Source organism: Strongylocentrotus purpuratus, unplaced genomic scaffold, assembly GCF_000002235.5.
Source record: "Strongylocentrotus purpuratus isolate Spur 01 unplaced genomic scaffold, Spur_5.0 spur5_contig_821, whole genome shotgun sequence".
NCBI lineage: Eukaryota > Metazoa > Echinodermata > Echinoidea > Camarodonta > Strongylocentrotidae > Strongylocentrotus > Strongylocentrotus purpuratus.
In genome coordinates this window covers 1696720-1720340 of record NW_022145526.1, presented here as the reverse complement: position 1 = coordinate 1720340, position 23621 = coordinate 1696720, and the positions used below count along the sequence as shown (strand labels likewise).

At 40.0% G+C, this 23621-nt stretch overlaps 1 protein-coding gene across 3 annotated transcripts; it reads right to left on the bottom strand.

Moving 5' to 3' along the window:
• Positions 1-1813: 1813 nt before the first annotated feature.
• LOC100889357 (zinc finger protein Xfin) lies at positions 1814-21726 on the bottom strand. 3 transcript variants are annotated; one of them, XM_003723860.3, is made up of 14 exons: positions 21600-21725; positions 18106-18218; positions 16749-17390; positions 16144-16365; positions 15644-15759; positions 14680-14883; positions 13325-14174; positions 11987-12259; positions 10663-10731; positions 8734-9534; positions 7238-8044; positions 5797-6015; positions 3971-4729; positions 1814-2127 (listed from the first exon to the last, which is right to left on the bottom strand). In XM_003723860.3, exons 2-14 carry the CDS (start codon positions 18191-18193, stop codon positions 1871-1873), a joined length of 5307 nt encoding a protein of 1768 aa, XP_003723908.2. In that variant the 5' UTR covers positions 18194-18218; positions 21600-21725; the 3' UTR covers positions 1814-1870. The 3 variants fall into 3 exon arrangements, with proteins under 3 accessions (XP_003723908.2, XP_030837303.1, XP_030837309.1); XM_030981443.1 differs by lacking the exon at positions 21600-21725 and adding an exon at positions 21305-21396; XM_030981449.1 differs by having other exon boundaries at positions 2009-2127; positions 4365-4729; positions 21600-21726.
• Between the last annotated feature and the right edge of the window lie 1895 nt (positions 21727-23621).

Here is a 23621-nt window from a genome sequence, read left to right as displayed (position 1 = left end):
CACATGCAAACAAATATATTTTGGGTATTTTCTAAATATATTCCAATGGTATTTCCTTTGAAAAAAACTTGTCTATTGTTATATTTTTCTCATGGGGGGGAAAAAGAGAGGAAAATGGACACAATATTTGTTTTGCTCAAGATTTGGAACAAAAGATAGACAAATTAACTGTATGACCAAGAGAAATTATACGATATTGAATATTCTACATAAAATGAAGTCACAATTAAATTTTAATGTGGTTAAACATCACATTATTTCTTTTTGCTCTGTAAAAATAATTTCATGAAACTTTGATGATAGTGCACTAGAAAGAACAAAATATAAATGCTAGATTATACAGAATTTACAGATGTTCTTTTATCAGTTATGAATTACATGTAAATATTTAAGCATATTATTCTACAGAAAGATACACATTATTGTTACAGATTGTTATTGACATTTGCTGGAAACTGCGATTTTTATTGATTTCTACATTCAAATCTTATTTTTGAGTGTCTTATATGGCACAACGCTAAATATGTAAAATGCTTCCTTTTTAGATAATTGATCAGTAGCTTCCATGTAGCATATCATGTAAATCAAAGCGCTTGCCCCCTGTTCATGTAAAATAATCGGTCTCGACTCGTAAATGTAATCTTAAATACTAATCTCAATGTCTATAAAACACTTTTCAATAATGTCAGGGAAATATTATTATCACAGCATCCACAGTGAACATTACACTATCCTGGGGAGCACAATTATGTTACTTTTATGCAGCAATTAAGGAATTTTTATGTTACTTTGCGTCAGCTTGGCACTTTTCACTTCTCTTGAATATCTCAATATCATAGCTAGACCTTCGCCTCTAAAACAAGAACAAGAACACAAAACTCAAGAAGCCATTTTAATTAAGGGCTCCAACCTTAAATTCTTTTCTTTTTTTGCGTCACAAAGGAAAATTGAATTTTCAACATATAAACCAACAATAACTTTCCTTTAAATCCTTTACACTTTAATGCTTCCTACATCTATATAAAGATAAACATATACATGTAAATGGTGTAGTATGTATTTCAAATTTGGCTACATTCAATACATTGTAAGTATTTATCTTAGCCAGAAACCTAGTAAAATACTCTCATTGCTGACATATGCATTGGATTCAATACCAGCACTGGTGCTTATGGCCATCAACCCTTTGGTTGAATGTCAATGACGGGTCCAGGACCAGTCTTACAAAGAGTTACGATCAATCCAAATCAATCGTAAGTACTCCAATCAATCGCAAGTTTGCAGTCTCCTATCTATATAATTGCGATTGACTCTTTGTATAAAGACGGGGGGGGGGGGGGGGGGGGGGGGGGGGGGGGGGGGGGGGGGGGGGGGGCCTGGATTACGATGTAGTTCAAATCTTGAGAAATGCAACCACCAACTTCCGAGACCCATTGTTACATCATGAAATTGTCCTCTCCGAGCTTTGACTTCCATATGTTTCTCCAGATGTTCTCACTGAAGGAAAGTCTTGTCTTAAAGGTCGTACTCTCGGATTAAACACATATGGTTAAAAGAATTAGTTTCACTTCAGGGTGTCGACAGCACCCCTGTAAATTGTCCTCTCTGGACATGGAGTTGTAGATTTTTTCCGACAGAAGGAAAGTCTTGTCGCATAGGTTGTAATCTCGGATAAAACATGTACAGTGAAGGAATTGGTTTCACATCTTCAGGGTGTTTGCTGCTCCACGGTAAATTGTCCTCTCCGACCTTGGACTTCCAGATGTTTCTCCAGATATGCTCGATGAAGAAAAGTCTTCTCACATGGGTTGTACTTCGGGATAAAACATGTAAGATGTAGGAATTGGTTTAAAGCAAGGATTCACTTGACCTATTGACCCTTCAGGGTGTTGACTACACCTGTATATTGTTTATTCCTGGAGTGCATTTCAAGATGCCTCTTCAGGTGCTCGTAGCGGAAGAAAGCCTTGGGGCATTCGCTGCACTGGTAGGGTTTCACGCCACTGTGTGTTATCATATGCCGGGCAAGGCGTCCCGGGATCACCTTCTCGCAGATATGGCACCAGTTGGGCTTAGATGGCGCCGCCTCGCTCGGTGGCGGAGTGTCCGCCGTGATGCCTAGTTCAACTGAGACAAGAAAAAGCAAAAAACCCAATTATTTGTCACCATAATGAGTTGTGATATTCAGGTAATAAAAGGAAACAGGGGCTGTTTGTCATAAGGCCTACAAAAAAAAAGATGTTGTGTTGCCCTTGGCAACTGACCCAAAAATCTTAAAATTGATGCTCAGCTTTTTGATTTTTTTTTACCGTTTTTTAGAGAAACAAAATATTAAAGCATTTAAAAGTGAGAAATATCAGCCCAAAAAGGGAGAAAAAAAATATATAAAAAGTTTTAAAAAATAAAAAAATCCTGACCGACCGACCCATGTTTTGGTACCTAAAGGACAATAAAACATCTTTTTTTTAGGCTGAACTGTCATAACAGCCGAAAAGGATACCTCATTGAAACAGGTGTTTTAGAATAACTGACGTTTCAATGAGATAAGGACACTTTGAAAACCCAACACACACAAGATGCGTTTAGGTACCATGCATCCTTTTCCTTTAACTTTACCTAGGTAATGTGAAAACTGAATAAATTTTTGGAAGTGACCTTATACATTATTATGAACAAACGAATCTGAACAGCAATATATTGTATTGCTTGAAATAAAGTAGACACATAAATAAACACCAAGTCACACCGAAGTCTATGGAATAATACATGCAGTTATGCATGACACTGTGTTAGAGTGTCTACTTTATTTCAAGCAATACAGTACGGATTTGTAGGTTCATAATAATGACAAAGATAAAAGCTTTACACAAGACTTTTTTTCAAGTGATTGGTCACCTCTGCATTTTTTTCATTAAAAAAAAAAAAACTTGTAGCAATCGATATGATAGGATAGTCATCACAAAATGTATCCAAACGAACCGAAATATGACAACTTTCGAGGACTAACTAGAACACCACACAAAACGTGGGCGTAAATATTCTTAAATGAATGATACACGCCAATAATACTAAAACAACAACAAACAAAACAAAACACAACCCTGTAAATATTCAGCAAAATATATAAGGCACTGATCATGCAGCAGAAGAGTAAATGAACATGGTATTATATTGCAATAAAAAAAAAAGATGGATATAAAAGAACCATTTATGTAAATTTGCATAAATAATAACAAACAAGTAAGAAGGTATGAACACAACTATGAAAATAGGGGGAAGAAAAAAAGATTGAAATTCGTTTGAGTTCCAGAGAATGAAACAAAAATTCCATTGATTACTGGAAATATTTGAAATTGTCACAAAATGACTGCCTCTTCACAGAGGACAAATTTAAAAAAAAAATAAAGTACAATACACATGTTTTTAGAATTTTTTTAGGTTTGTTTTTGTATGATCTTTCTTTTTTCTTTCGTTGCATTGTTTAATACACAACAAAATCTCATTCCGGGGGAAACTAAACAAATGGGACAAATGATGTTATGTTATGAAGTCTTTGGTATATAAGCATGAATGTAAATAGCATGCAAACATCACAGCGAGAAGGATGGTTAGTTTTATCAAGTCTCAAACGTTAGCGTAAACAAGATTTCTCTTGAAGCGCATGCCGGCTAAAGCTATGTTAGTTTTTTAGACTATTAAACGTTAGTTTAAAGAAGAATTCACTACCCCACCAAACCTGAAGTGACCACCTTGAAGCACATGCCGGCTAAAGCTTGTTAGTTTTATAGAGTCTTGAACGTTAGTTCCCTACGCCACCAAACTGGAAGACACCATCTTGAAGCACATGCCGGCTAAAGCTACATGAATGCACAATCTACAGACTTTGGCACAGTCGAGACTTTGGTACACTGAGTGACTAGGACAAGGGATAATGGCTAGAAGGCTGGATGAATCTTTGCTTTCTACTCACGTAGCTGTTTATGGGAGCTGGTGGCCTGTCCATCCTTGACATGCTGCCACAGATGTCTCTTCAGATGCTCCAAGCGTTGGAATCCCTTTTTGCAGATCTCACAGCTGTACTTCTTCTCGCCTGTGTGGGTCCTCATGTGACGAGCCATGTGGCCACTAAAGTACTGCCCACAGATCTGGCATTCATGTGGCTTCACCCCGGCATGCGCGTCCAGATGACGCCTCAGGTTGGCCATCGCCGTAAACTCCTTATCGCAGATGTCGCACTTGAAGGGTTTGAATTCCGCATGGATCTTCACGTGGCGAGTGTAATCCTTGCGGCACTTCAATACCCTGCTGCAGTGTGGACACGGGATACTCTTCTTTGCGAGGACACGTGGTTCACCAGCTCTTACCTGAGATGTCCTGGAGGGGCTGGACGACATCATTGAGATGCCCATCACGCAGCTCCCGCATTTGTAGATCTTGACCCCGTCTTTGAGCACCGTGACGGTCTTGGTCATCTCCACGTCCCGTTGGCAGAGCTCGCACCGTACGCTGATGACCTTGTGGGTGTCCAGGTGCGGAATGAGGATGTTGATGCAACACAGGAGCTTGTCGCAGGTCTCGCAGGTCACCTCGGCCTGAAGACACACGTGATCCGTTGTCACCTGGTGTTCATCGACATGACTAGCTGTGGAGGGCTCTTCCTTGATTGGTGATCCGTTTAAAGGTTCAACGTTGCTTCCGCTGGCGAGGAGTGGAGGAACAGGCAACGGGTCTAGAGAAGAAATAATAATAATAATAATAGCCCACATCTATAATGCGCCAATACTTTGTTTCTACGCGCAGCACATATTATTACCCCCGTCATTGAATTCAGGCTTACCCGCAACACAATGTATGCACATTTTCACTCCATGGGGAGCATTCCAGCCAATCGCCATTTTACAAGTGCCACTTGCTAATCCAACCATATTAACTTTCGCATTGTACCAGGTACCCATTTAACACCCGGGTGGAGAGTGGCAAATGTAGATCAACGTCTTGCCAAAGGACATTAGTGCTGAGAAAGAGTCAAGTGGAAGTAAATTCACCCTATCCTTCTGCGAGTGACTTGAACAATCAACTTCTGTTTTAACATTGATATTGAAATACCAGCTCCTAACAATCTTTGAATATATTTCAATAACTGACTGCTAGACATTATATATATATATATATATATAAATAGCAATCATGGTTAAATACTTTGCACAATTTCTTTGACATCTTACATTTTTCCCCTCTGGTATACATCAAATGCTCCGGCAATAATCACTGCAGTCAGTTCCTTATTATCCATATTATCATATCAATTATACAAATTTAGAACCCAAACCCTGGACCAAGCTCTATACCTAACTTACCTAATCTTAACCTAAACCTCTACAGCAACACTAACCCTATACCTCTGAAAAATGGAGCCAGGACCAAATAATAATAATAATAATAATAATAATAATGATCCAATAATTAGTCCACTCCAAATTTTATTAAACCGAAACAGAAATTCTTTTTGCCCAATAATTGATTGTGAGCCCGGCAGCCACTGAGCAGCGCCAGATCGACGTTGCTCTATTCCTTTCTCTTTCTCTTTTTCTGTGGAAAACTCTCTGCCTAGAGCTCACGCTCTTCCCAGGGGGCGTTTCGCAAAGCCTTTTTTCAATGACAAATGACCAAAATCAGTGACAAATCTGCTAATAACCAATCAGAAGCAAGGATTTCAGTAGCTTTTAACAAAAATTATCATTTGTCACTGATGACAAGTTTTGTATAAAGGGGCCCAGGTTAAAAAAAATCACATACCTGGTTCAGGGGTTCCTTGAAGGAAGTTGGCAACACTGGCCCAGTCAAATTCTTCCACATGTTCCTCCATGACGGCACTGCCATTATTCACCACCTGTTTTTCGAAAGCTTCTTGTTTCGGCCCCAGTGTCGGCACTGCTCTTGGCGCTTCAACTGCCTCAGGGGTTGGGACTGCTTCTACTGCTTCAACTGCAGAAGATGTGACTTCTTGAACAGCATCTAGGAATGACAAGTAAAATGGGTAAAGTTGAAGTTTTAATTGAGGATCATCGTGCTTCACCTTAAAGCCTGTCTGTACTAGTTTTGCCAGGAAGGATTAGACCACCCAGTGTGGTCACTGACAGGTGGATATCTCGTTATTTAAAGCCCCTCTGCACTAGTTTTGCCAGGAAGGATTAGACCACCCAGTGTGTTCACTGACAGGTGGATATCTCATCAACTCAGCTCTCAATTAACATAAGAAAAAGAGGATCATGGGGGACCAACAGGCACTGCTTAGGCATTGTTTTCTATATAAAGGGAGCATGTAGCTACAAGTAGTACAGTGGGGCTTTAAAGAGTGATTGCTTCTGGCACTTCCAATTACATGTACTGTTTCTATTGCAGAAGCTGTGACAATTTGAATAGCATCTTGAAATGACAAATAGATATAAAAGAAGAAAAGGTGAAGTTTCAAATGGAACATCCTTGTGTTATTGGCCTAAAGGAGCAGACAGTGATGCATGAAATTCAGAAGCGAATTGAAAAAGTAGTAAAGAGAAAGCAGAGAAGAGAACGGAGAAAAGAAGAGGGAAGAGTAAATGACATATAGAAATGAGGATCAGCGTGCTTCACCTTAAAGCCTGTCTGTACTAGTTTTGCCAGAAAGGATTAGACCACCCAGTGTGGTCACTGACAGGTGGATATCTCGTCATTTAAAGCCCCTCTGCACTAGTTTTGCCAGGAAGGATTAGACCACACAGTGTGTTCACTGACAGGTGGATATCTCATCAACTCAGCTCTCAATTAACATAAGAAAAAGAGGATCATGGGGGACCAACAGGCACTGCTTAGGCATTGTTTTCTATATAAAGGGAGCATGTAGCTACAAGTAGTACAGTGGGGCTTTAAAGAGTGATTGCTTCTGGCACTTCCAACTACATGTACTGTTTCTATTGCAGAAGCTGTGACAATTTGAATAGCATCTTGAAATGACAAATAGATATAAAAGAAGAAAAGGTGAAGTTTCAAATGGAACATCCTTGTGTTATTGGCCTAAAGGAGCAGACAGTGATGCATGAAATTCAGAAGCGAATTGAAAAAGTAGTAAAGAGAAAGCAGAGAAGAGAACGGAGAAAAGAAGAGGGAAGAGTAAATGACATATAGAAAACCAGACAAAAAGTCAGCAAAGATGTGACAAACAAGGCCATGAAATGGACAAATAACCAGTTTGAATAAATACCTGCTGTATCAGCTACATCTTGATCAGTAACAGTTGTTGGATTGGCAACGTAGGCGACTTCCTCTTGGCAGATTGGCTCTTGGTCCATCACCTCGCTGTGCAGTTTCATATGGAAAGGAATGTAGTTGGGGCAACAGCATGGCTCGCCACAGATGCCACAGCTGATTAGTTCATGAGTACAAGGGTGTGGTTTGACATCGTCTCCGCAGTCGGAGGCGATGTCGGAGGCATCTAGCGCTTTCTTGATGATATCATCCTCTCCGATGGACTCTGTAGCCTGCTCATTGTGCTGCTCCATATGGAAAGGAATGTAGTTGGTACAACAGCATACATCACCACAAATGCCACAGCTCACCATGTACTGCAAGCAAGGGTGCCCTTTCACTTGTTTCCCTGCAATCTGGGGTGCTTCATGGGCTTCCGTCAGACTTTCACCTTCAGAGTCCTTGAGGATGTGGTCTTTGGGAAGATCCTTCGCCTTCTCACCATGAATCTCCATGTGCAGGGGGATATAGTTGGCACAACAGCATGCCTGCCCACAGAGACCGCAGGTCACAGGATCATAGGTGCAGGAGTGGTCCCTGACTGGCTTCTCACCATCACCACCTTGTCTGGGCGTAGCGCCCTTCTTGACGGTGCCGCCTTCGATGTAGTCTTCGGCTTTCTCACCATGCACTTCCATGTGGAAAGGAAGGTAGTTGGCGCAACAGCAGGCGTCACCACAAAGACCACAGACAGCGTCATTGTATGTGCAGGGATGCTCCCGGTATGGCTGGTCATTCACTGGTGGACGAACGGGCATGACTACTGCAGGCCAAGCAAAAGGACAAAAGATGAAATAATGATATACAATACACCTCATAATGTCTATAAAGATCTATACAAAACTGAATTATTGTAGTAATCCTTAACAATAATAAAGTGAAGGGTTGTTTCTACGACCTTGTCAACCAAAATGAGGGGACTGGAACAATTGCATCTACATGTAAGTTGGGTAGCTTCTGGGTATCATCAGGTTTTTCCTGCAGACCCAATAAAATGTTACTGGTAAGCCCTGTAGAGCATTAAGATATTTTTTCTGATTGGGAAGAAGATCATACTAGTTCATTTTGTTTTGTTTGAATTTTGATTATTTCTAAAAGGTAATTATGTGGACTAGTAAACTAGTTGTGGTATTTTTAGACTTAAGAAGCTGTAAAACATGCAAACTGATACAAACAGAAGAGTGCATTAACTGAAAAGAAAAGCATCTGCAATAACCAAATTTCACAAAGAAACATAAAGGTAAATGATCATCTTACCTGGTCCAGGTAAAAAATTAATATTTATTTTTCGGGGGCTACTTTTCAAGCTTGCCTGCATGAAAATAACATTCTAAAATTTGTATTGCATTGAACTCTATGCAAATTTACAGGGCTCTTTTCTGATTTTCGGGCCCTTTTGGGCATTTCAGGGGATATTTCGCCCCGAGCCCCGGTGTATTGTTTTCACTGTACCTGGACTAAGTTCATTGGAGCCAGCTCCTCCCTGCTGTGTCAGTGTCCCATCTTCATGAGATCTCACATGCCGCTTCAAGTGCTCCTTCCGCAGGTACTTCTTGGAGCAGAGATGGCACTGGTACTCCTCATGCATACCAAGGTGCGTCTTCAAGTGCCTCTTGAGATGCTCGCTGCGGTTGAAACCCTTGTGGCACATGTTGCAGACGTAGCTCTTCTCGGTGGAGTGGCTGCGCATGTGCCTCGCGAGGTGTCCAGCGATCCCCTTGTTGCAGATGTTGCACCAGTTGGGCTTCTCACCAGTGTGCCTCCAGACGTGGCGCTTGAAGTTGCGGCTGTGCGCGAAGCCCATCCCGCAGAAGGAGCAGTGGTAGCGCTTCTCACCCGTATGGATCCGCAGATGCTCCCTGAAGTACTTGCGATCTACGAAGCTCTTCGGGCAGTGCGGGCACTCAATGCGCTTCTTCGTCACGCCGGCGGGCAGATCCGAAGGGATCACCCTGTTCCGGAGAATCTGGTGGAGGCGCAACTGCTTCCTGGAGCGTGAAGCGCAGATGCTGCAGATGCGTCCACCTTTGACATAGGTGGATGGAAGATCACCCAGTTCCTTCCCACACTTGCCACAGTTCTCAGATTCATTGCTGTGCATTTCCATATGGACTGTTATGTAGTTGGCGCAGCAGCAGTTATGTCCACATATCCCGCAGGTGACCTTGTCTTCTAGACACGTGTGTTCCTTTACCTCCTCAGGTGGTTCTTCCTTGACATTGAGGTCACCATCCTTTAACATGGACATCGATCCTGGAAGAACGGAAGACAATACAAAACTCTCATTAGCATTGTATTTTAAATCTATCTTTAAACTTGGTGACGTCATGATTGTGGGATCACAAGCATGGGGGATTAGAATTCTTAACAGTGGAAAGAAAAATACCTCAGGCTCTCTGTTCAAGAGAGTTCTTTTTTTTAGTTCTTTTTCCCCCTTACTTTATTGCCGTTTTTTTTTTTAGTTTTACAGCTTTCTGCAAGACATTAATTTAGTTTTCCTTAGCTATTTGGGGGCTTTTCAGAGCTGAATTGCTTGCAGTTCATCAATGCCAGAAAGGTACTAATATCTTTAAAAAGTTGTTCCCTTAACCCTATTTAGCCCGGGCTATTTTGAAACTGCATAGCCTAGGGGGGGGGGGGGGGCTTCTAAGGCCCCCCCCCCCCCCTATGATCTCGACCGTGAAACGCCCGATCGCCGCGAAAATTTGCATACATGTCAAGTGAACTGTATAGAATACTATGGTAATTTCAATTTTTTTTTAAATTAACTCATTTGCATATTTATGGTAATTTATGCAAATTTCACATTATTGCCCATAAATCAGACATTATTCATATTTAAACATTCTTTCTCACTACATATATTTGTTAGACCATTTGGAACAATAATACAACACAAAAAATTGAAAAACCAGGGTTATTCCTTATGTTATCTATTGTTTTGATAATTTCTTATGTATTTCTTTGTTTTTTTAACTTTTATGTATTTTATTGTTTTTGTTGTTTTATTTCATTTCCAACTATAATTCAACTTTTTTGACCCCAACATAAACACCTAAACTATAAACAAGACCAAATAACCAATGCTTTATCTCTCATTGAAAATGAGATTTCCATATGTTTTGTACACAAATCACAAAAATGAGCGATATTCGGGCTGACATGCAAAGACAAAAGGACACATGACTTTGTAATGGTAGGTCCGATTTTCGAAAAATTTCAGTGCAAGATTTTCTTGCATTAAAAAATTATCGCGAAAAATGTCGAGGGGGGGGGGGCTTTAGAAGCCCCCCCCCCTCCCCGGGCTAAAAACACACTAAACCACAGAAAAAAAGCACCTCTAGGCACAAATTCTTCAAGAAAAAAATGAATGACAATTACCATCCTCTTCCTCTTCCTCATCCTCCATGTTTTCTTCATCAGAATCTTCACCGTCAAAATGACTCTCATCTGTTGTAGGAATGATTGTACAGAGCAAGAAAGAGAAAGAGAGAGACAGAAAGAGGGGGAGAGAGGGGGATAGAGAGAGAGAGAGAGAGAGAGAGAAAAAAAAGAGAGAGACAGCGAGAGAGGAGGGTAGAGAGAGATATAGAGAAAGAGAGAGGGGGATGGATATACCGAGACATACAGAGACAGTGTAAGACGAGACATAGAGAGAGAAAGAAGGGTAGAAAGAGAAGGCAAGGAGATGAAAGAGAGAAGACGGTGGGAGGGTAAATGGAATGGAGAAACAGAGATCAATTGAGCGCAACGTGGAACAAAAAGAGCATAATCACATCCTCTTCTCCACAGCATTTTCCAGTTTGATTATTGGTAATATTCACAGAGCAGTTCTTAACTCTTTACAGGCTTTGTGGGAATACTGGAATAAACAGCGGACCACTAAAATCATATTTGATCCCATGTAGTGTATATGAATCACAGACTTTCAACAATGATATAGTATAGGGTTTCAATCCATGGCAATTAACTAGTTGAAGGGGGATTCCATCCTACATCTCCTGTATGACATACAGTGTATATGTTTTTCTACCACATATTTCATCAAAAAATTAATACTCTCTAGATGTATGACCACTGAATAACAATATTTTCTTGTGTAGTCAAACCTGTCTACTGTGACCGCCCAAGGGAAAAACAAAAAGTGGTCTTTGTAGACAGGTTCCAATAAGAAACCATTTTCAAGGGAAACAAAAATTGTGCTTGTTGTAGACAGGTGGTCTTTGTAGACAGGTGGTCACTAAAGCAGGTTTGACTGTATCACTACCATTAGCAATAGTCATAACAAGAGATTTTCCATTCATAGATGTAAAATATATAAATGTAATACGATGTATGAGACACATTACATTCCTCTATGTGGTATAGTGGTTCATACACTTGTAAGCGACTTCCAATCCAAGGGGTTGAGGGTTTGAATCCTAGCCTGGCACTAAATGTCCTTTCGCAAGGCATTAATCCACATTTCCCACTCTTCACCCAGGTGTCAATGGGTACATGGTAATTGATAGGGGTAATCGTAGATGTATTGAAATACTATATAAAAGCGGAAAATATTTATTATTATCATAATAATTGCATGACCCTCAGAAAGAAAAGCATTGATACTGATGAGGCTTCCTTGGGTAAATAAAATCACCATTACCGCTCTATTCATACAATTCTATATCTTGGGCCTGCAAGAGGGATACGGCATCTTCCATACCTTTCTCGTAGTCCATCTCGCCCTGAGCTTCCCTACTCGAGATCTTCATCTGAGGCCTCTTGTGCTGCTGCTGCTGCTGCTGCTGGAGCTGCGGGGAAGAGGAACCTATTGCGCCCTCTTTGGCCTTTGCGATCTCTTCCTTGGAATGTATCTTCATGTGTCGGTAAAGATGGAGACCTTTGCAGACCTTGGTGCAGATGGGACAGGTCTGGAGCTGGGGCGAGGGCGCTTCACCCATGTTGGCGTTCACGTAGGAATTGACCTTCATCTCATCTAAAAGTGACAAGAAAAAGAAGGAATTACCGTCCACAAATCATTTTTGTTTAAAGGCACACTGTCCTACTTGTAGCTACTTGCTCCCTCTATATAGAAAACTTCCCCAATCGGTGCCTGTTGGTCCCCCATGATCCTCTGTTTATTATGTTAAATGAGAGCTGAGTTAATGAGATAGCCACCTGTCACAGTGACCTCGCTGACTCGCTGGGTGGTCTAATCCCTTCTAGCTGAAGTAGTAAAGCGTGCCTTTAAAGATAAAGTTGAGTTCTGGTCATGCGATTGCATTGTTAAAGAAACGGTGTGGAATCGATCAGAAAAGGTTGATCATCTAGCATATAAGTATTGGTGTGTACTGCAAGGTTCTGGAATCATCAAAATTATAAGAAATTTGGCCCAGTCTTGGTAAGGTTACACGAGCATCCTTCCCAATTTGTATCCTGTTACATGCCATATTTAGAATATTAAGACATTTGAAGAGCCATGCTTTTCAGGGAACACTTTTTATCTGATGTTCTTCCATACTTGTATAATAACAATGATAATGCTCACAAATTATATTTCACCTCTTCCCAGAACTCAACCTTCTCTTTAATGTCACAGAAATGCTAATTGAGTTTATTTTGTTATTTAAAAGAAAAGACATTTATACGACCATCTATGCAACAAGAAACCAATGTGAATGGCTCAATTAGGACTTTCCTTGCAGGGACGGCTGGTATGACCTGCAATCAACAATTATCTCCCAATATATATATAGCTAAAGTGGCTATCCTGCAAGCAGGTTTCAGTGAAGGGTATTTGAAGGTGCACTCTGTACACTGTATGTATACAATGACAGATATAAGGTGAAACCAGCATTCCGGACCACTTGCATAGACAGGCAGCATTTCTTTTGTTTCTCTTGATCGAAGTAACCAGGGACCTGTTTTACAAAGCGTTGCGATTGATCCAAATCAATCACAAATTAGCAGTCTCCTATCTCTTATGTACATAGTTGCGATTGATAAAACTCTTTGAGACAGGGCCCTGGGCATAAAGACATAATGATTCTAATTGACTTACTGATCTGCGGATGATCCTTAGGGATGGTGCCTTCTTGAAGGTGGTTAAGCAGATGCCGCTTCAAGGGAACCCTCTTCAGGAACCCTTTCCCACAGGCAGAGCAAACAAACGGCATGCCTCCAGAATGTGGCTTCGGCCTTGCATACACATTGACAGCAACCGCAACAACCGGCTTCATCTCGGTCAGCTGCGGCTTTCGATCAGTGAGCCGTGGCCTTCCGACTCTCCCCTTCTTCACGACGTGCTGCAGCGGTGGCCTTCCCACGGGCCTTCCCACTGTGTGCGGCGGCCTTCCCACGGTGTGCGGCGGCCTTCCCACGGTGTGCGGCGGCCTTCCCAAGGCGTGTGGCGGCCTTCCCACGGTGTGTGGCGGCCTTCCTACAGTTTTGGGTGGCCTTCCGACGGTGTTAGGTGGCCTTCCCACGGTGTTAGGTGGCCTTCCGACGGTGTTAGGTGGCCTTCCCATGGTGTGCGGTGGCCTTCCGATTCTCCCCTTCACTCCAGCGAGCGTCTTGGACTGGCTCTGCTGCTGTCTTTGCTGATGTCTACCATGGATCAGCATGTGCCTGTTGAGGTGGTATCGCTTGGAGAAGGTCTTGCTGCAGGTGGGGCACTTGTACGGTCGGTACCCGCCAGCATGGATCCGAGCGTGCTCCCTGAGGTGCTTGATGTACTTGTATGTCTTGTCGCATTCAAGGCACTGGTGTCTCTTCTCCTCATCATCCCCTGCGGCGAGTCCATCATCATCCTGGACATCGTCCTGGGCCTCGTCTCCCTCATCGTCTTGGATGTCATCCGATTTTGGTTGTGCTCCCATTCCTGCTTGTTCAGGCTTGCAGACGTTGCAGATCTGGAAATGCAATATGGATCAAATACAAATTCTTCATTAAAAGGAATTATTAAAGCAGATCAATTTTTTAACAGGGTCTTATGATTTTCGTGATCAGACTTATGCCCCGGCGGCATTTTTTCCAGACTTTATGATGTTAAAGATGGAAGCTTACAGCCAAGATTGCATATTTTAACTATTAGGGAAGGAATAGGTACGGTGGTGTTGGGTCTACATTTCAAGTAAGAATTTTGTACCGCTAGAAATTTACTTTGAGGCACTAGAGCAAGCACAATAGGGGTATCGTTTGTTAAAGCCCCACTGCACTACTTATAGCTACTTGCGCCCTCTATATAGCAAACAATGCCTAATCGGTGCCTGCTGGACCCTATGATCCCCTTTTTCTTATGTTAATTGAGAGCTGATTGGATGAGATAGCCTCCTGCTAGTGACCACGCAGGGAGATCTAACCCCTCCTGGCCAGACTAGAGCAGATGGGCTTTAAAGAAACCAAGCACTCTCTCACCGTGGAGCCTTTGTTGGCACCAGATGGTGCAAAGTCCATTCCGCAGGATCTGCACTGGACCATCATGGGTTCTTCGTGGTTGACCATGGTTTCTTCATGGTTCTCCATGTGTAGTGGGATGTAGTTGGTACAGCAGCAGGCATGACCGCAGATGCCACAGGTCACCTTGTCCTCCAGGCAGGCGTGTTCCTCTGGAGCTGCGTCCTGTGAAGGGAATCACATTTTACACAATAATAATAATATTGTATATTTATATGGCGCACACATCCACCACTGTTACCCCGGCTCTGCTAGGCAGCCGATTTTGGCGCTCACAGCATTCAAGGAATTCCTTCCTACCGGTACCAATTTAACACCTGGGTGGAGAGAGGCAAATGTACATTAATATCTTGCCAAAGGGCATAAATTCCATGGCGGGACTCAAACCACAGACCCTGTGATCCACAGTCCAACGACTTATCTACTAGACCACAGATCTCTACAATCATGGAAAATGGACAGAAAAAAGGAAAGAACTGTTGAGAATGGAAATCAGATTTTCAAATACTAGTACAAGGACATGTTTTTAATGAAACTGTACAAATTTGCTGCCACCTCATCACACGGTTTAATTTGAATACAAGTTTTCATGAGGCGTCTGCCAACTTGCACTTATTACGATTCCATGACAAGATGCACTGGTTTCCAAGTGGAAAAACAAGTAAAAAAAAAGCCAGCAGTTGCAATTAGCAAGCTATTTGGTCAAGAAAATATCATGAGAAATCTTGGCCTTGATTCCAAATGCCCGCTATTTCACAAATAATGAGCTAATTTGTGATGAGCGTATGGGTCTGGTGAAGACGCAATTTCAAGTCTGAAAATAGCGGGTTATTATGCAACTTCGGTCTGATGAAGACAGGTCTTAAGAAATGGAACCAATTCTTGACCACGCAGAAAAGGCAATGTATTAAATCATCCCTCCTACCTGTGAAGGGAAGACCGCCGGGGTATCGTCTTCAGGAGCAAGCTCTTCTTTTATCGGATCATCTTCAGCCTCAGGAGAGGGAGGGCTGCCATTGGTCATCATAGGCAAGTTTGCAACTGCAAATACAAAGATATAGAGAAACTTAATACAGGAAATATCTTGCAACATGTCCGCATGTTGACATTTATTCATTCATTTCATAACAAATAAAAATCTCTTGGTTTGACCATTGTCTACAGGTTATTTTGTGTATCATTCACACTATTACAGGATCATATCAAGATATTTTTCATTTTTTGATGAATTAAATGGAAAAGAGACATATTGCATATTACATACAATGTACGAGCATACAATGTACGAGCATACAATGTAGCAATAAATAATGTATGCAGACTGGATTCCAAGTATTGTAATTCATTCAATAATAATTTGGGGTATATCGACAGATAGCCTCTATAGAGATGATAACTCAAGTAGGTATCTTTGAGATATCTTACGTGTGCCAGCGATGATTGCAGCCAGGTCTTCTTTGCTGTGGCCCTGCAGATGTTCCTGGAGTTCATCCTTGATGTAGAACACCTTGGTGCATACCCCGCACCGCAGGACATTCTCATTGTTGTGTTGCTTCATGTGTCTTGCGAGGTGTCCACTGTTTGTGTATGTTTTGTCACAGATCAAGCAGGTATGCTGCTTGGTCAGGCTCCTTTGAAAAATATCGTCTGTGAAGGATAAAAAAGACATTATCTCAAGATGCTCGACATTGATTACATGCGAATGCACTGTCGGACAGGTTGATATTACCAATCTTATTAGAAATGCTACCAGTCTACAAAGTCTTCATTCATTGTTTTCCTTGGGTGGGACTGCATGTTAATATAGTAAACAGGGTTGACTGTAATATAATAAAACTGCTCATTAGCCACAGAGTACCTACAACAAATTTCCAATTGAGAAAAAGAGTAAAGGAATTAAAATAAATAACTGTATGATAACATATCAATTTCTTCCTCTTCCTTTCTTTCTTCATTTATATAAACAAATTTCAAAGAGTTATTTGTGCATCATAGCCCCAAACCTTCAGACTAAACCTGGTCCGTCTTACCTAGCTTGGATTTAGAGCCGGAAACACTTCCGTCTGTCATATGCTCCGCCAAATGCCTCTTCAGAAGCTCGCTCCTGTAGAACCCTTTCTGGCAAATCTCGCAGGTGAACGGCTTCTCCCCTGTATGGCTCCTCATATGCCGGGCCAGATGACCCCTGAACGTCTGACCACAGACCTCGCAGCGGTGCGGCTTAGAGTCTGTGTGCGTCACTAGATGGCGCTTCAGGCTGCAGCTCTGCGAGAAGGACTTTCCGCAGGTATCGCACGCGTATGGTTTCAATCCTGTATGGATGTTTGTATGTCTTTTCATGTCCTTCTGGGAGTTGAATTCCTTAAAGCAGTGCGGGCATGGGTGCTTCCGCTTCGGCTCTGTCCGATCCGGTTGTTCCTGCGCCGCGAACGTCCCGCCGTTGATGAGCTGGTGGAGGCGGAGCTTCTTCTGGGCGCGGGACTTGCAGATGTCGCAGATGTACGAGAATTCGGTCAGGTCCGGGGAGGTGTCGTCTTGGTTTAAAACCTCGGCTTCCTTTCCGCAGCCGCCGCACTTAACTTTGACTGTACAGGGCAGTAGGAAATGATCATGTAACACGTCCTCTGTCTCTGGGCTTATACTACAGTTCTGCTCTACAGGTAGCGCAGGTTCTGAAAGAAAAGAACAGCACATTACATGTGTAACTCAGACCTGTCTACCTCTGGAGTTCAAAAACTGTATTCTTTAATCCCAAAAGTAGTATTTTATTGACAAAAATTGTATTCTTAAGAAAAAACATGGATAAATGCCTCTTACAGTTCCTACATACAGGAAGAATTTTTTGTATTGATCATTTGTTGAATACATGTAAGCATGATTTCGTCACGACTGGTGTGTCTAATGAACCAATGAACATCCCCAATTTGCCGATGTGAGATGCTTGTACGATACTTAACATTTTTCTGTTTTGAAAATCATATTTTATTGAGGAAAATTGTACTTACTTAAATCGTACTAAATACAATTAAATCATAAAGGTTGGCGGCTCTGGTTACTATAGTAAATAATCATGGTAGTTCCTCTATTCATGAGCCCTCTTCTGGATTTCATTTTTAATATTTTCTAACCCTATGATGCATGTTTTTTCCATTATTTTCCTCCAAGGGCTCCAAAAAAAAAAGGTTACAGGGCACTTTAATTCCCACATCAACTAAATCTATTAATTCACTCCATAAATCTGTTTTCCAACGAAATGTAGAATATAGAAATGTGGCTTCAATGTTTTGGGGAGTCTTGATTAAATATCTGGATTTAGTTGGACATAACAACCCATATCAAACCCTGTTGTTCCATCTAACTTCTTTGCTTTCCTGAGGTTATACTGACCTTTGACCTCTGACTGCAGCTCCTGAGTCAAAGTAGGTGGTACATCATCCTTTGTTTCTAGCTGTTCAGCTGAACTCAATGAAGTCATCTCTCATAAGTCATTGGGTTGGAATCTATTAGGAAAGGTCAAGCATTAAGGGTCAACTCTGTATTTACTAAGGATTGCAAAATTAGAGTTTTGTGTGTAATAATGATAATAGTGGGTTCTTGTATATCACTCATACGTATCTATGTCATTCTGAACACTCCTGGCACTCTACAATGATTACCCGGGCTTAAGCATGGCTGTCATAAATGGCGCTCTAGCATTTCAAGGAATTTGTTCCTGGCATGCACCCATTTACATCACTGGGTAGAGTGTGGCAATTGATGATAACTGCCTTGCTAAAGGACGCCAGGGCCAAGGCAGGACTTGAACCAGGAACCATGTGATGCACAGTCTGGCGACGTATCCACTAGACCACAACACCTCAACTCTCGTTTCCAGGAATCAAACCCTATGCACATGTACACAAGTAAGACAATTAATGTCTGAACAGTGAGACTACATGTCTGTTGACTACACAGTTGACACACTAGAGTCTTTGTAATTTACTTAAGCTGCTCCTGAAACAGCAAGAGACCGACAGAGCTAGGCTTGGCTCAAGGTTTTGTTGAATTGTATTTTAGTGTTGCATCAGAGTCTGTGCAAGCAGACTACTGGTACTATTAGGTGTATATGGTACAATAAAACTGCACTACACACTGTGCATGTGACGATAGTCCACTCAGCTATACCGAAGCTGTGACATCATAAAAATCTATTTTTAGAATTTCTCAATTTTTTCTTCATTTTCCGAAAGAGCATCAAAAATAATGTCTGAATGTCGAAAACCAATTCTCGCTACCCTAAATAGGTACGAAAATCTCGAAATTCGCGAGACGAGGTAATTTTCACTCTCTCGGGTCGTCACTACAACTTCCGGTATAGAGTCCCATCCCGCTGGCGCTAGCGCCTGTATTCGCTGTGCAGAGTTTTCACGCACGCTAAAATCGATGCCAATCAGTGTAATTTGTACAGATTATAATATGCAATGGAAAGCTTCGGGCAGAATTAGTGACTTTAGCACAAAAGGCCGTTAAACTCTACCGTGAAAGAGAGGGTTGTGATCACGAACGCCTGCACAGGAAGCTGTAATGTCGAAAAGCTATCCCATAATGCAATGCGCGTTTTCAGGATTTTCCCCGGATCTCGGCAGAATCGCTATTTGGGGTAGCGAGAATTGAATATGTCAAGTATTGGCTGAGATATTGACCATCTGAATATATATATGTCCTATATGGGAACTATGTGTTAAATAGTGCTCTCCTAATGTTATGACGTCACACTTCACCACTCTATAGTCTATTGCTCAAGGGTACATATTTTAATTGCCATCATTCATTCATAATAAGGACTGCACATATAGAAAGAGAAGCCCCAAGGAAAAATAATTGCATAATCAATTTTCAAAATATGTAATAAATAAATTAAAGAATAAATAAATGAATCAGTATGGGTCTAGGGTAGTCTAAATAAATATAGAACAATAGAAATACATTAGCAAAAAAAAAATTATTACTCTCCCAGCATGAATTTATAGAAAAAGAAATGTACTAAAAGGTAAAAATTCGTATTTCACCACTAGATTCAAAGACATTGATGTGGCTAGCAGCATGAACATGAAAATATAAAATAATGAAACACAAAGTAGACTGCAGAAAATTACCTTAAAGGTAAAGACCAGTATTGGAAACGCCCCAATTTCAAAAAATGAAATGGAAGCTCTCATTACCAATCATGTGAAAGAATATGTTTTGACTAATACATGATGATAACAAATTTGCCGGGAAACCGCCTACTAATTCATATATTTGGTAAATTTGTTTCTCTCATGGTCTGTGAGAGATATAGGGTAGTCCCATATACATCTTTCTGTGTATAGTGCTTGTAACTTTACGAAGAATGGGCCAAATTTCTTATCATTTTGATGATTCCAGAACCTTGCAGATGCTAGATGCTAGATGATCAACCTTTTATGATCGATTCCACGTTTCTTTCACAATGCAATCGCATGACCATAACTCGTCTTTACCTTTAAAAAAAAAAGGAAGGTAATTGTTTTTAAAATATTTTGAATTAAAATAATATTTGAATTGTCGATACTGTGTATTCCATGCTTCTGAAAAACCAAAATATGTAATAAATGAATCAGTAGTTCTAAATAAATATAGAACAATATAATACATTAACAACAAAATAATTATTACTCTACCAGGAATCCAGATTATGGATTAGCTGAAGAAAAAAATTAATAGACTCTATTTATGGACGGAAATAAATAGTTAAAAAATTGTATTTCTCCAATAGATTCAAAGACATTGATGCAGTGCTCAGTCATGAACATTAAAATATAAAATAATGAAATACAAAGTAGAATACCAGTACAGAAAATTACATTTACAAAACTCAAGGTCAGTTTTTTCAAATAGTTTGAATTAAAATAATATTTCAAATTGTTGATGCTGTGCATTCCACGCTTCTGAAAAAACAAAATAATTCACCTCAAAAATTTAAGTCAAAATCGAGGATTTTTTTTTTTTGCGGCTAAATATTGCTGTAAATTTAAAAAAAAACACATGTTGATTCTACATTTAATCAACCATAAATGTACAGCGGTATTTAGTTGGTGATTTTGTGTTTGCGCAAAATTTGCTTTAGTCAAACTTTACATCCAGCAAATTTAAGGAGGCTAAACATCCCCCCGCCCCCCCCCCCCCCTCCCCACCTAACTCTGCGCAATGATTGGATATTATGACTCTAGTCTCTACACTGGCGATGTGGATAGAATACTCAAATTAAATGCAATTCTGCAAATTCATGTACGACAAATGCTCAAGACCAACCAGTTTCTGAAGTGCAGATACTAGATCATAATCAGATTAATGGGGGGGGGGGGGATCTGCTTGCAATGGCCCCCATGCTGAGCGAGAGTCTGAGACCGAGCTTACTGCAGATTTCTGACCATATTCTTGTGATCTAACTCAAGTTAATCTATTCTAGATTTTAAATTCTATCATTTCTATGTATAGATTCACTAGATCATATTTATAATGTGAATTATATTGGCATTATTGAAAGGACTGGATTTTAATCGCAAAAACACGTCTAGCAACTCACACAAATTATCGCGTGGGCAATGTCAATTCACCAACAACACACGAACACACACGCAGGCCCAAATCATATGCTCATACATGCACTGCACACACTATACACGCACAAGGCCCATACTATAGTGCAATGAACAGTTTTCATAGGCGTGCGGGGGCCGCGGGGCGTCGTGGCAGCCTCGCACAAAATTCAACACAATATTACACATTCCACACGACGAAAATCAACACAATCGACTCTTCTAAACTATCACCAAATATTTCTTGCACTTTTATAACTAAAAGGGATCGAAAACACTTACCATAAATGTGGAAATTTTTGATGAAAAGTGCCCTAAATTTTTTGCGTCGTACACCGGAAGCATATCGATAATGGTATAGTTTAGCCCTCAGACCCTAAATCCTAATTTCTTTGTTTAATCTTCGGACGCCCTCCCCCATGGATTCTTCCATTTGCATTGTGGGTAATTTCCGGGATAGTGGGTATGTAGATGTAGTTTTAAGCACACCCCTTTCTCTATGAATTCTTTGTTCTTTGAGTGTACGAATGTGTTCCCCCTCTCTCTTTATCTCTCTCCTTTCTATCTCTCGCTCTCTTTCTTTCTTTCTATCTCTCTCTCTCTCTCTCTCTCTATCTCATTTTCAATCTAGTTTTTTTCCTCTTAATTTCCCTCATTCGAGTATTTCATTTTTCCATCTGTCTTATTCAAATATTACAACTATTATTACTCTCTATCCTAATTCATTCTTCATATCTATCTCGATCTTATGGTTCTTATTATTTGTCGTTATTGGTTTATTTCAGTTTAATATCATTATCATTTTGTGCTATTTATTTTGTAATCTTGTATCGTATAGAGCTCCCTGAACAATATTTTGATTCTCCCATTCTCTCTCTCTCTCTTTCTCTCTCCCCATGAACTTTCCACTTATCCCTTTCCTACTCTCCCCAATCTCAGTCTCCATCCTTCTAATATGAATTCAGTTTAATACAAAACAAACAAAATAAAGACAATATGTTGCGTTCTTCTCTCTTAATTTAAAATATATTAACCATGAAAGATCCAGACTATATAAGCCTATATATTTTAACAGCAACATCTGCATGAGAATAAAGTTCATGTTTCTGTCGCAGCAGAAAATACATAGATATAAATCCAAAGCTGTTTGGAGGCACTTGATATAACATGAATATGCAACGTACAAGAACTCATTATTATTATTATTGCTATCAATAGAAATATAGTTTGTTTAGTATCACCATAATCATCAATATGTTTTTTTTTAACTTTTCATATTACCATCATTACTATTGTTAATTAATCATGATCATTATCATTATTACTGTTATTATTATCATTATTATTAGTAGTAGTAGTGCCAGTATTAGTATCATTACTACTTCTACTACTACTTCTAGTGGTAGTAGTACTAAGTAGCAGTGGTAGTACTGTAATAGTAATAGTTGTAGTAGTAGTAGTAATAAACATGCCAATAATCAGTTAAACAGAGTTGAACAAATGAGATCCTGACTCTATAAAATGCAGCCTCTTAACATCATAAAATATATAACTAAACCTAATAAATTCCTGATTTATATTTGGCACTAGTGTTTCATATAACATGTCTGAGTATTAGATAATACAATCCACTCAGAAAAAAGGAACATATAGCCCTATAACACTTCTGTTGAATTTGATTATTCCTTGTATAAATTGTCATGTACAATTTTCCTTCTGACAGCAAATGGTTGAAAATTATGAATACAGAAAAAATTACTGTGAATGCACTCAGCTTAAATTAGCAACAAACTCCACAAATTAGTACTGCATTCTTCATTTATAAATTAATATAAATCTGATAAATGATCATAATTTAAATAGATGTATAAATTATTTATTATTTTTCACTGATTCATTTTTTGCTTCTTATTACATACATGTATACAAAAGAATTAGAGTGCACATTTCTTGAAACACTGTTCTACAGAGAATTTACGCACATTATTTGATTACTTTTCACAAATAACACAGTCAAATAAGTCTAGATTCCTTTATTCCTATACCAAACTGCAAATAATATAAGTAGAAATGATAGCACTAAAATGTCAAGAAACTATCTTCTATACTGCTCACCTCTCATTTTACCCCCTGTCAATTCATGATATAAAGATACATATGAAAATTTGAATTATTGACAGGTTGATAATTTTAGCACATATTTTCATATTCAATCTACAATATGGAAAAGAGAAAACCAAGATTATTATAAGAGTACTGTTAGTTTTATTGCAATATAATTTTTATATATATATATATATATAT

What these genes read in the sequence shown, in the direction of transcription:
- LOC100889357 (XM_003723860.3), bottom strand. Translation starts at nt 18,193, where the DNA reads ATGACTTCATTGAGTTCAGCTGAACAGCTAGAAACAAAGGATGATGTA. An exon ending in TAAGGATCATCCGCAGATCA is followed by an intron (nt 12,260 to 13,324) that starts GTAAGTCAATTA and finishes TGTCACTTTTAG; the next exon opens with ATGAGATGAAGGTCAATTCC. An exon ending in CTCCAATGAACTTAGTCCAG is followed by an intron (nt 8,045 to 8,733) that starts GTACAGTGAAAA and finishes CTTGGCCTGCAG; the next exon opens with TAGTCATGCCCGTTCGTCCA.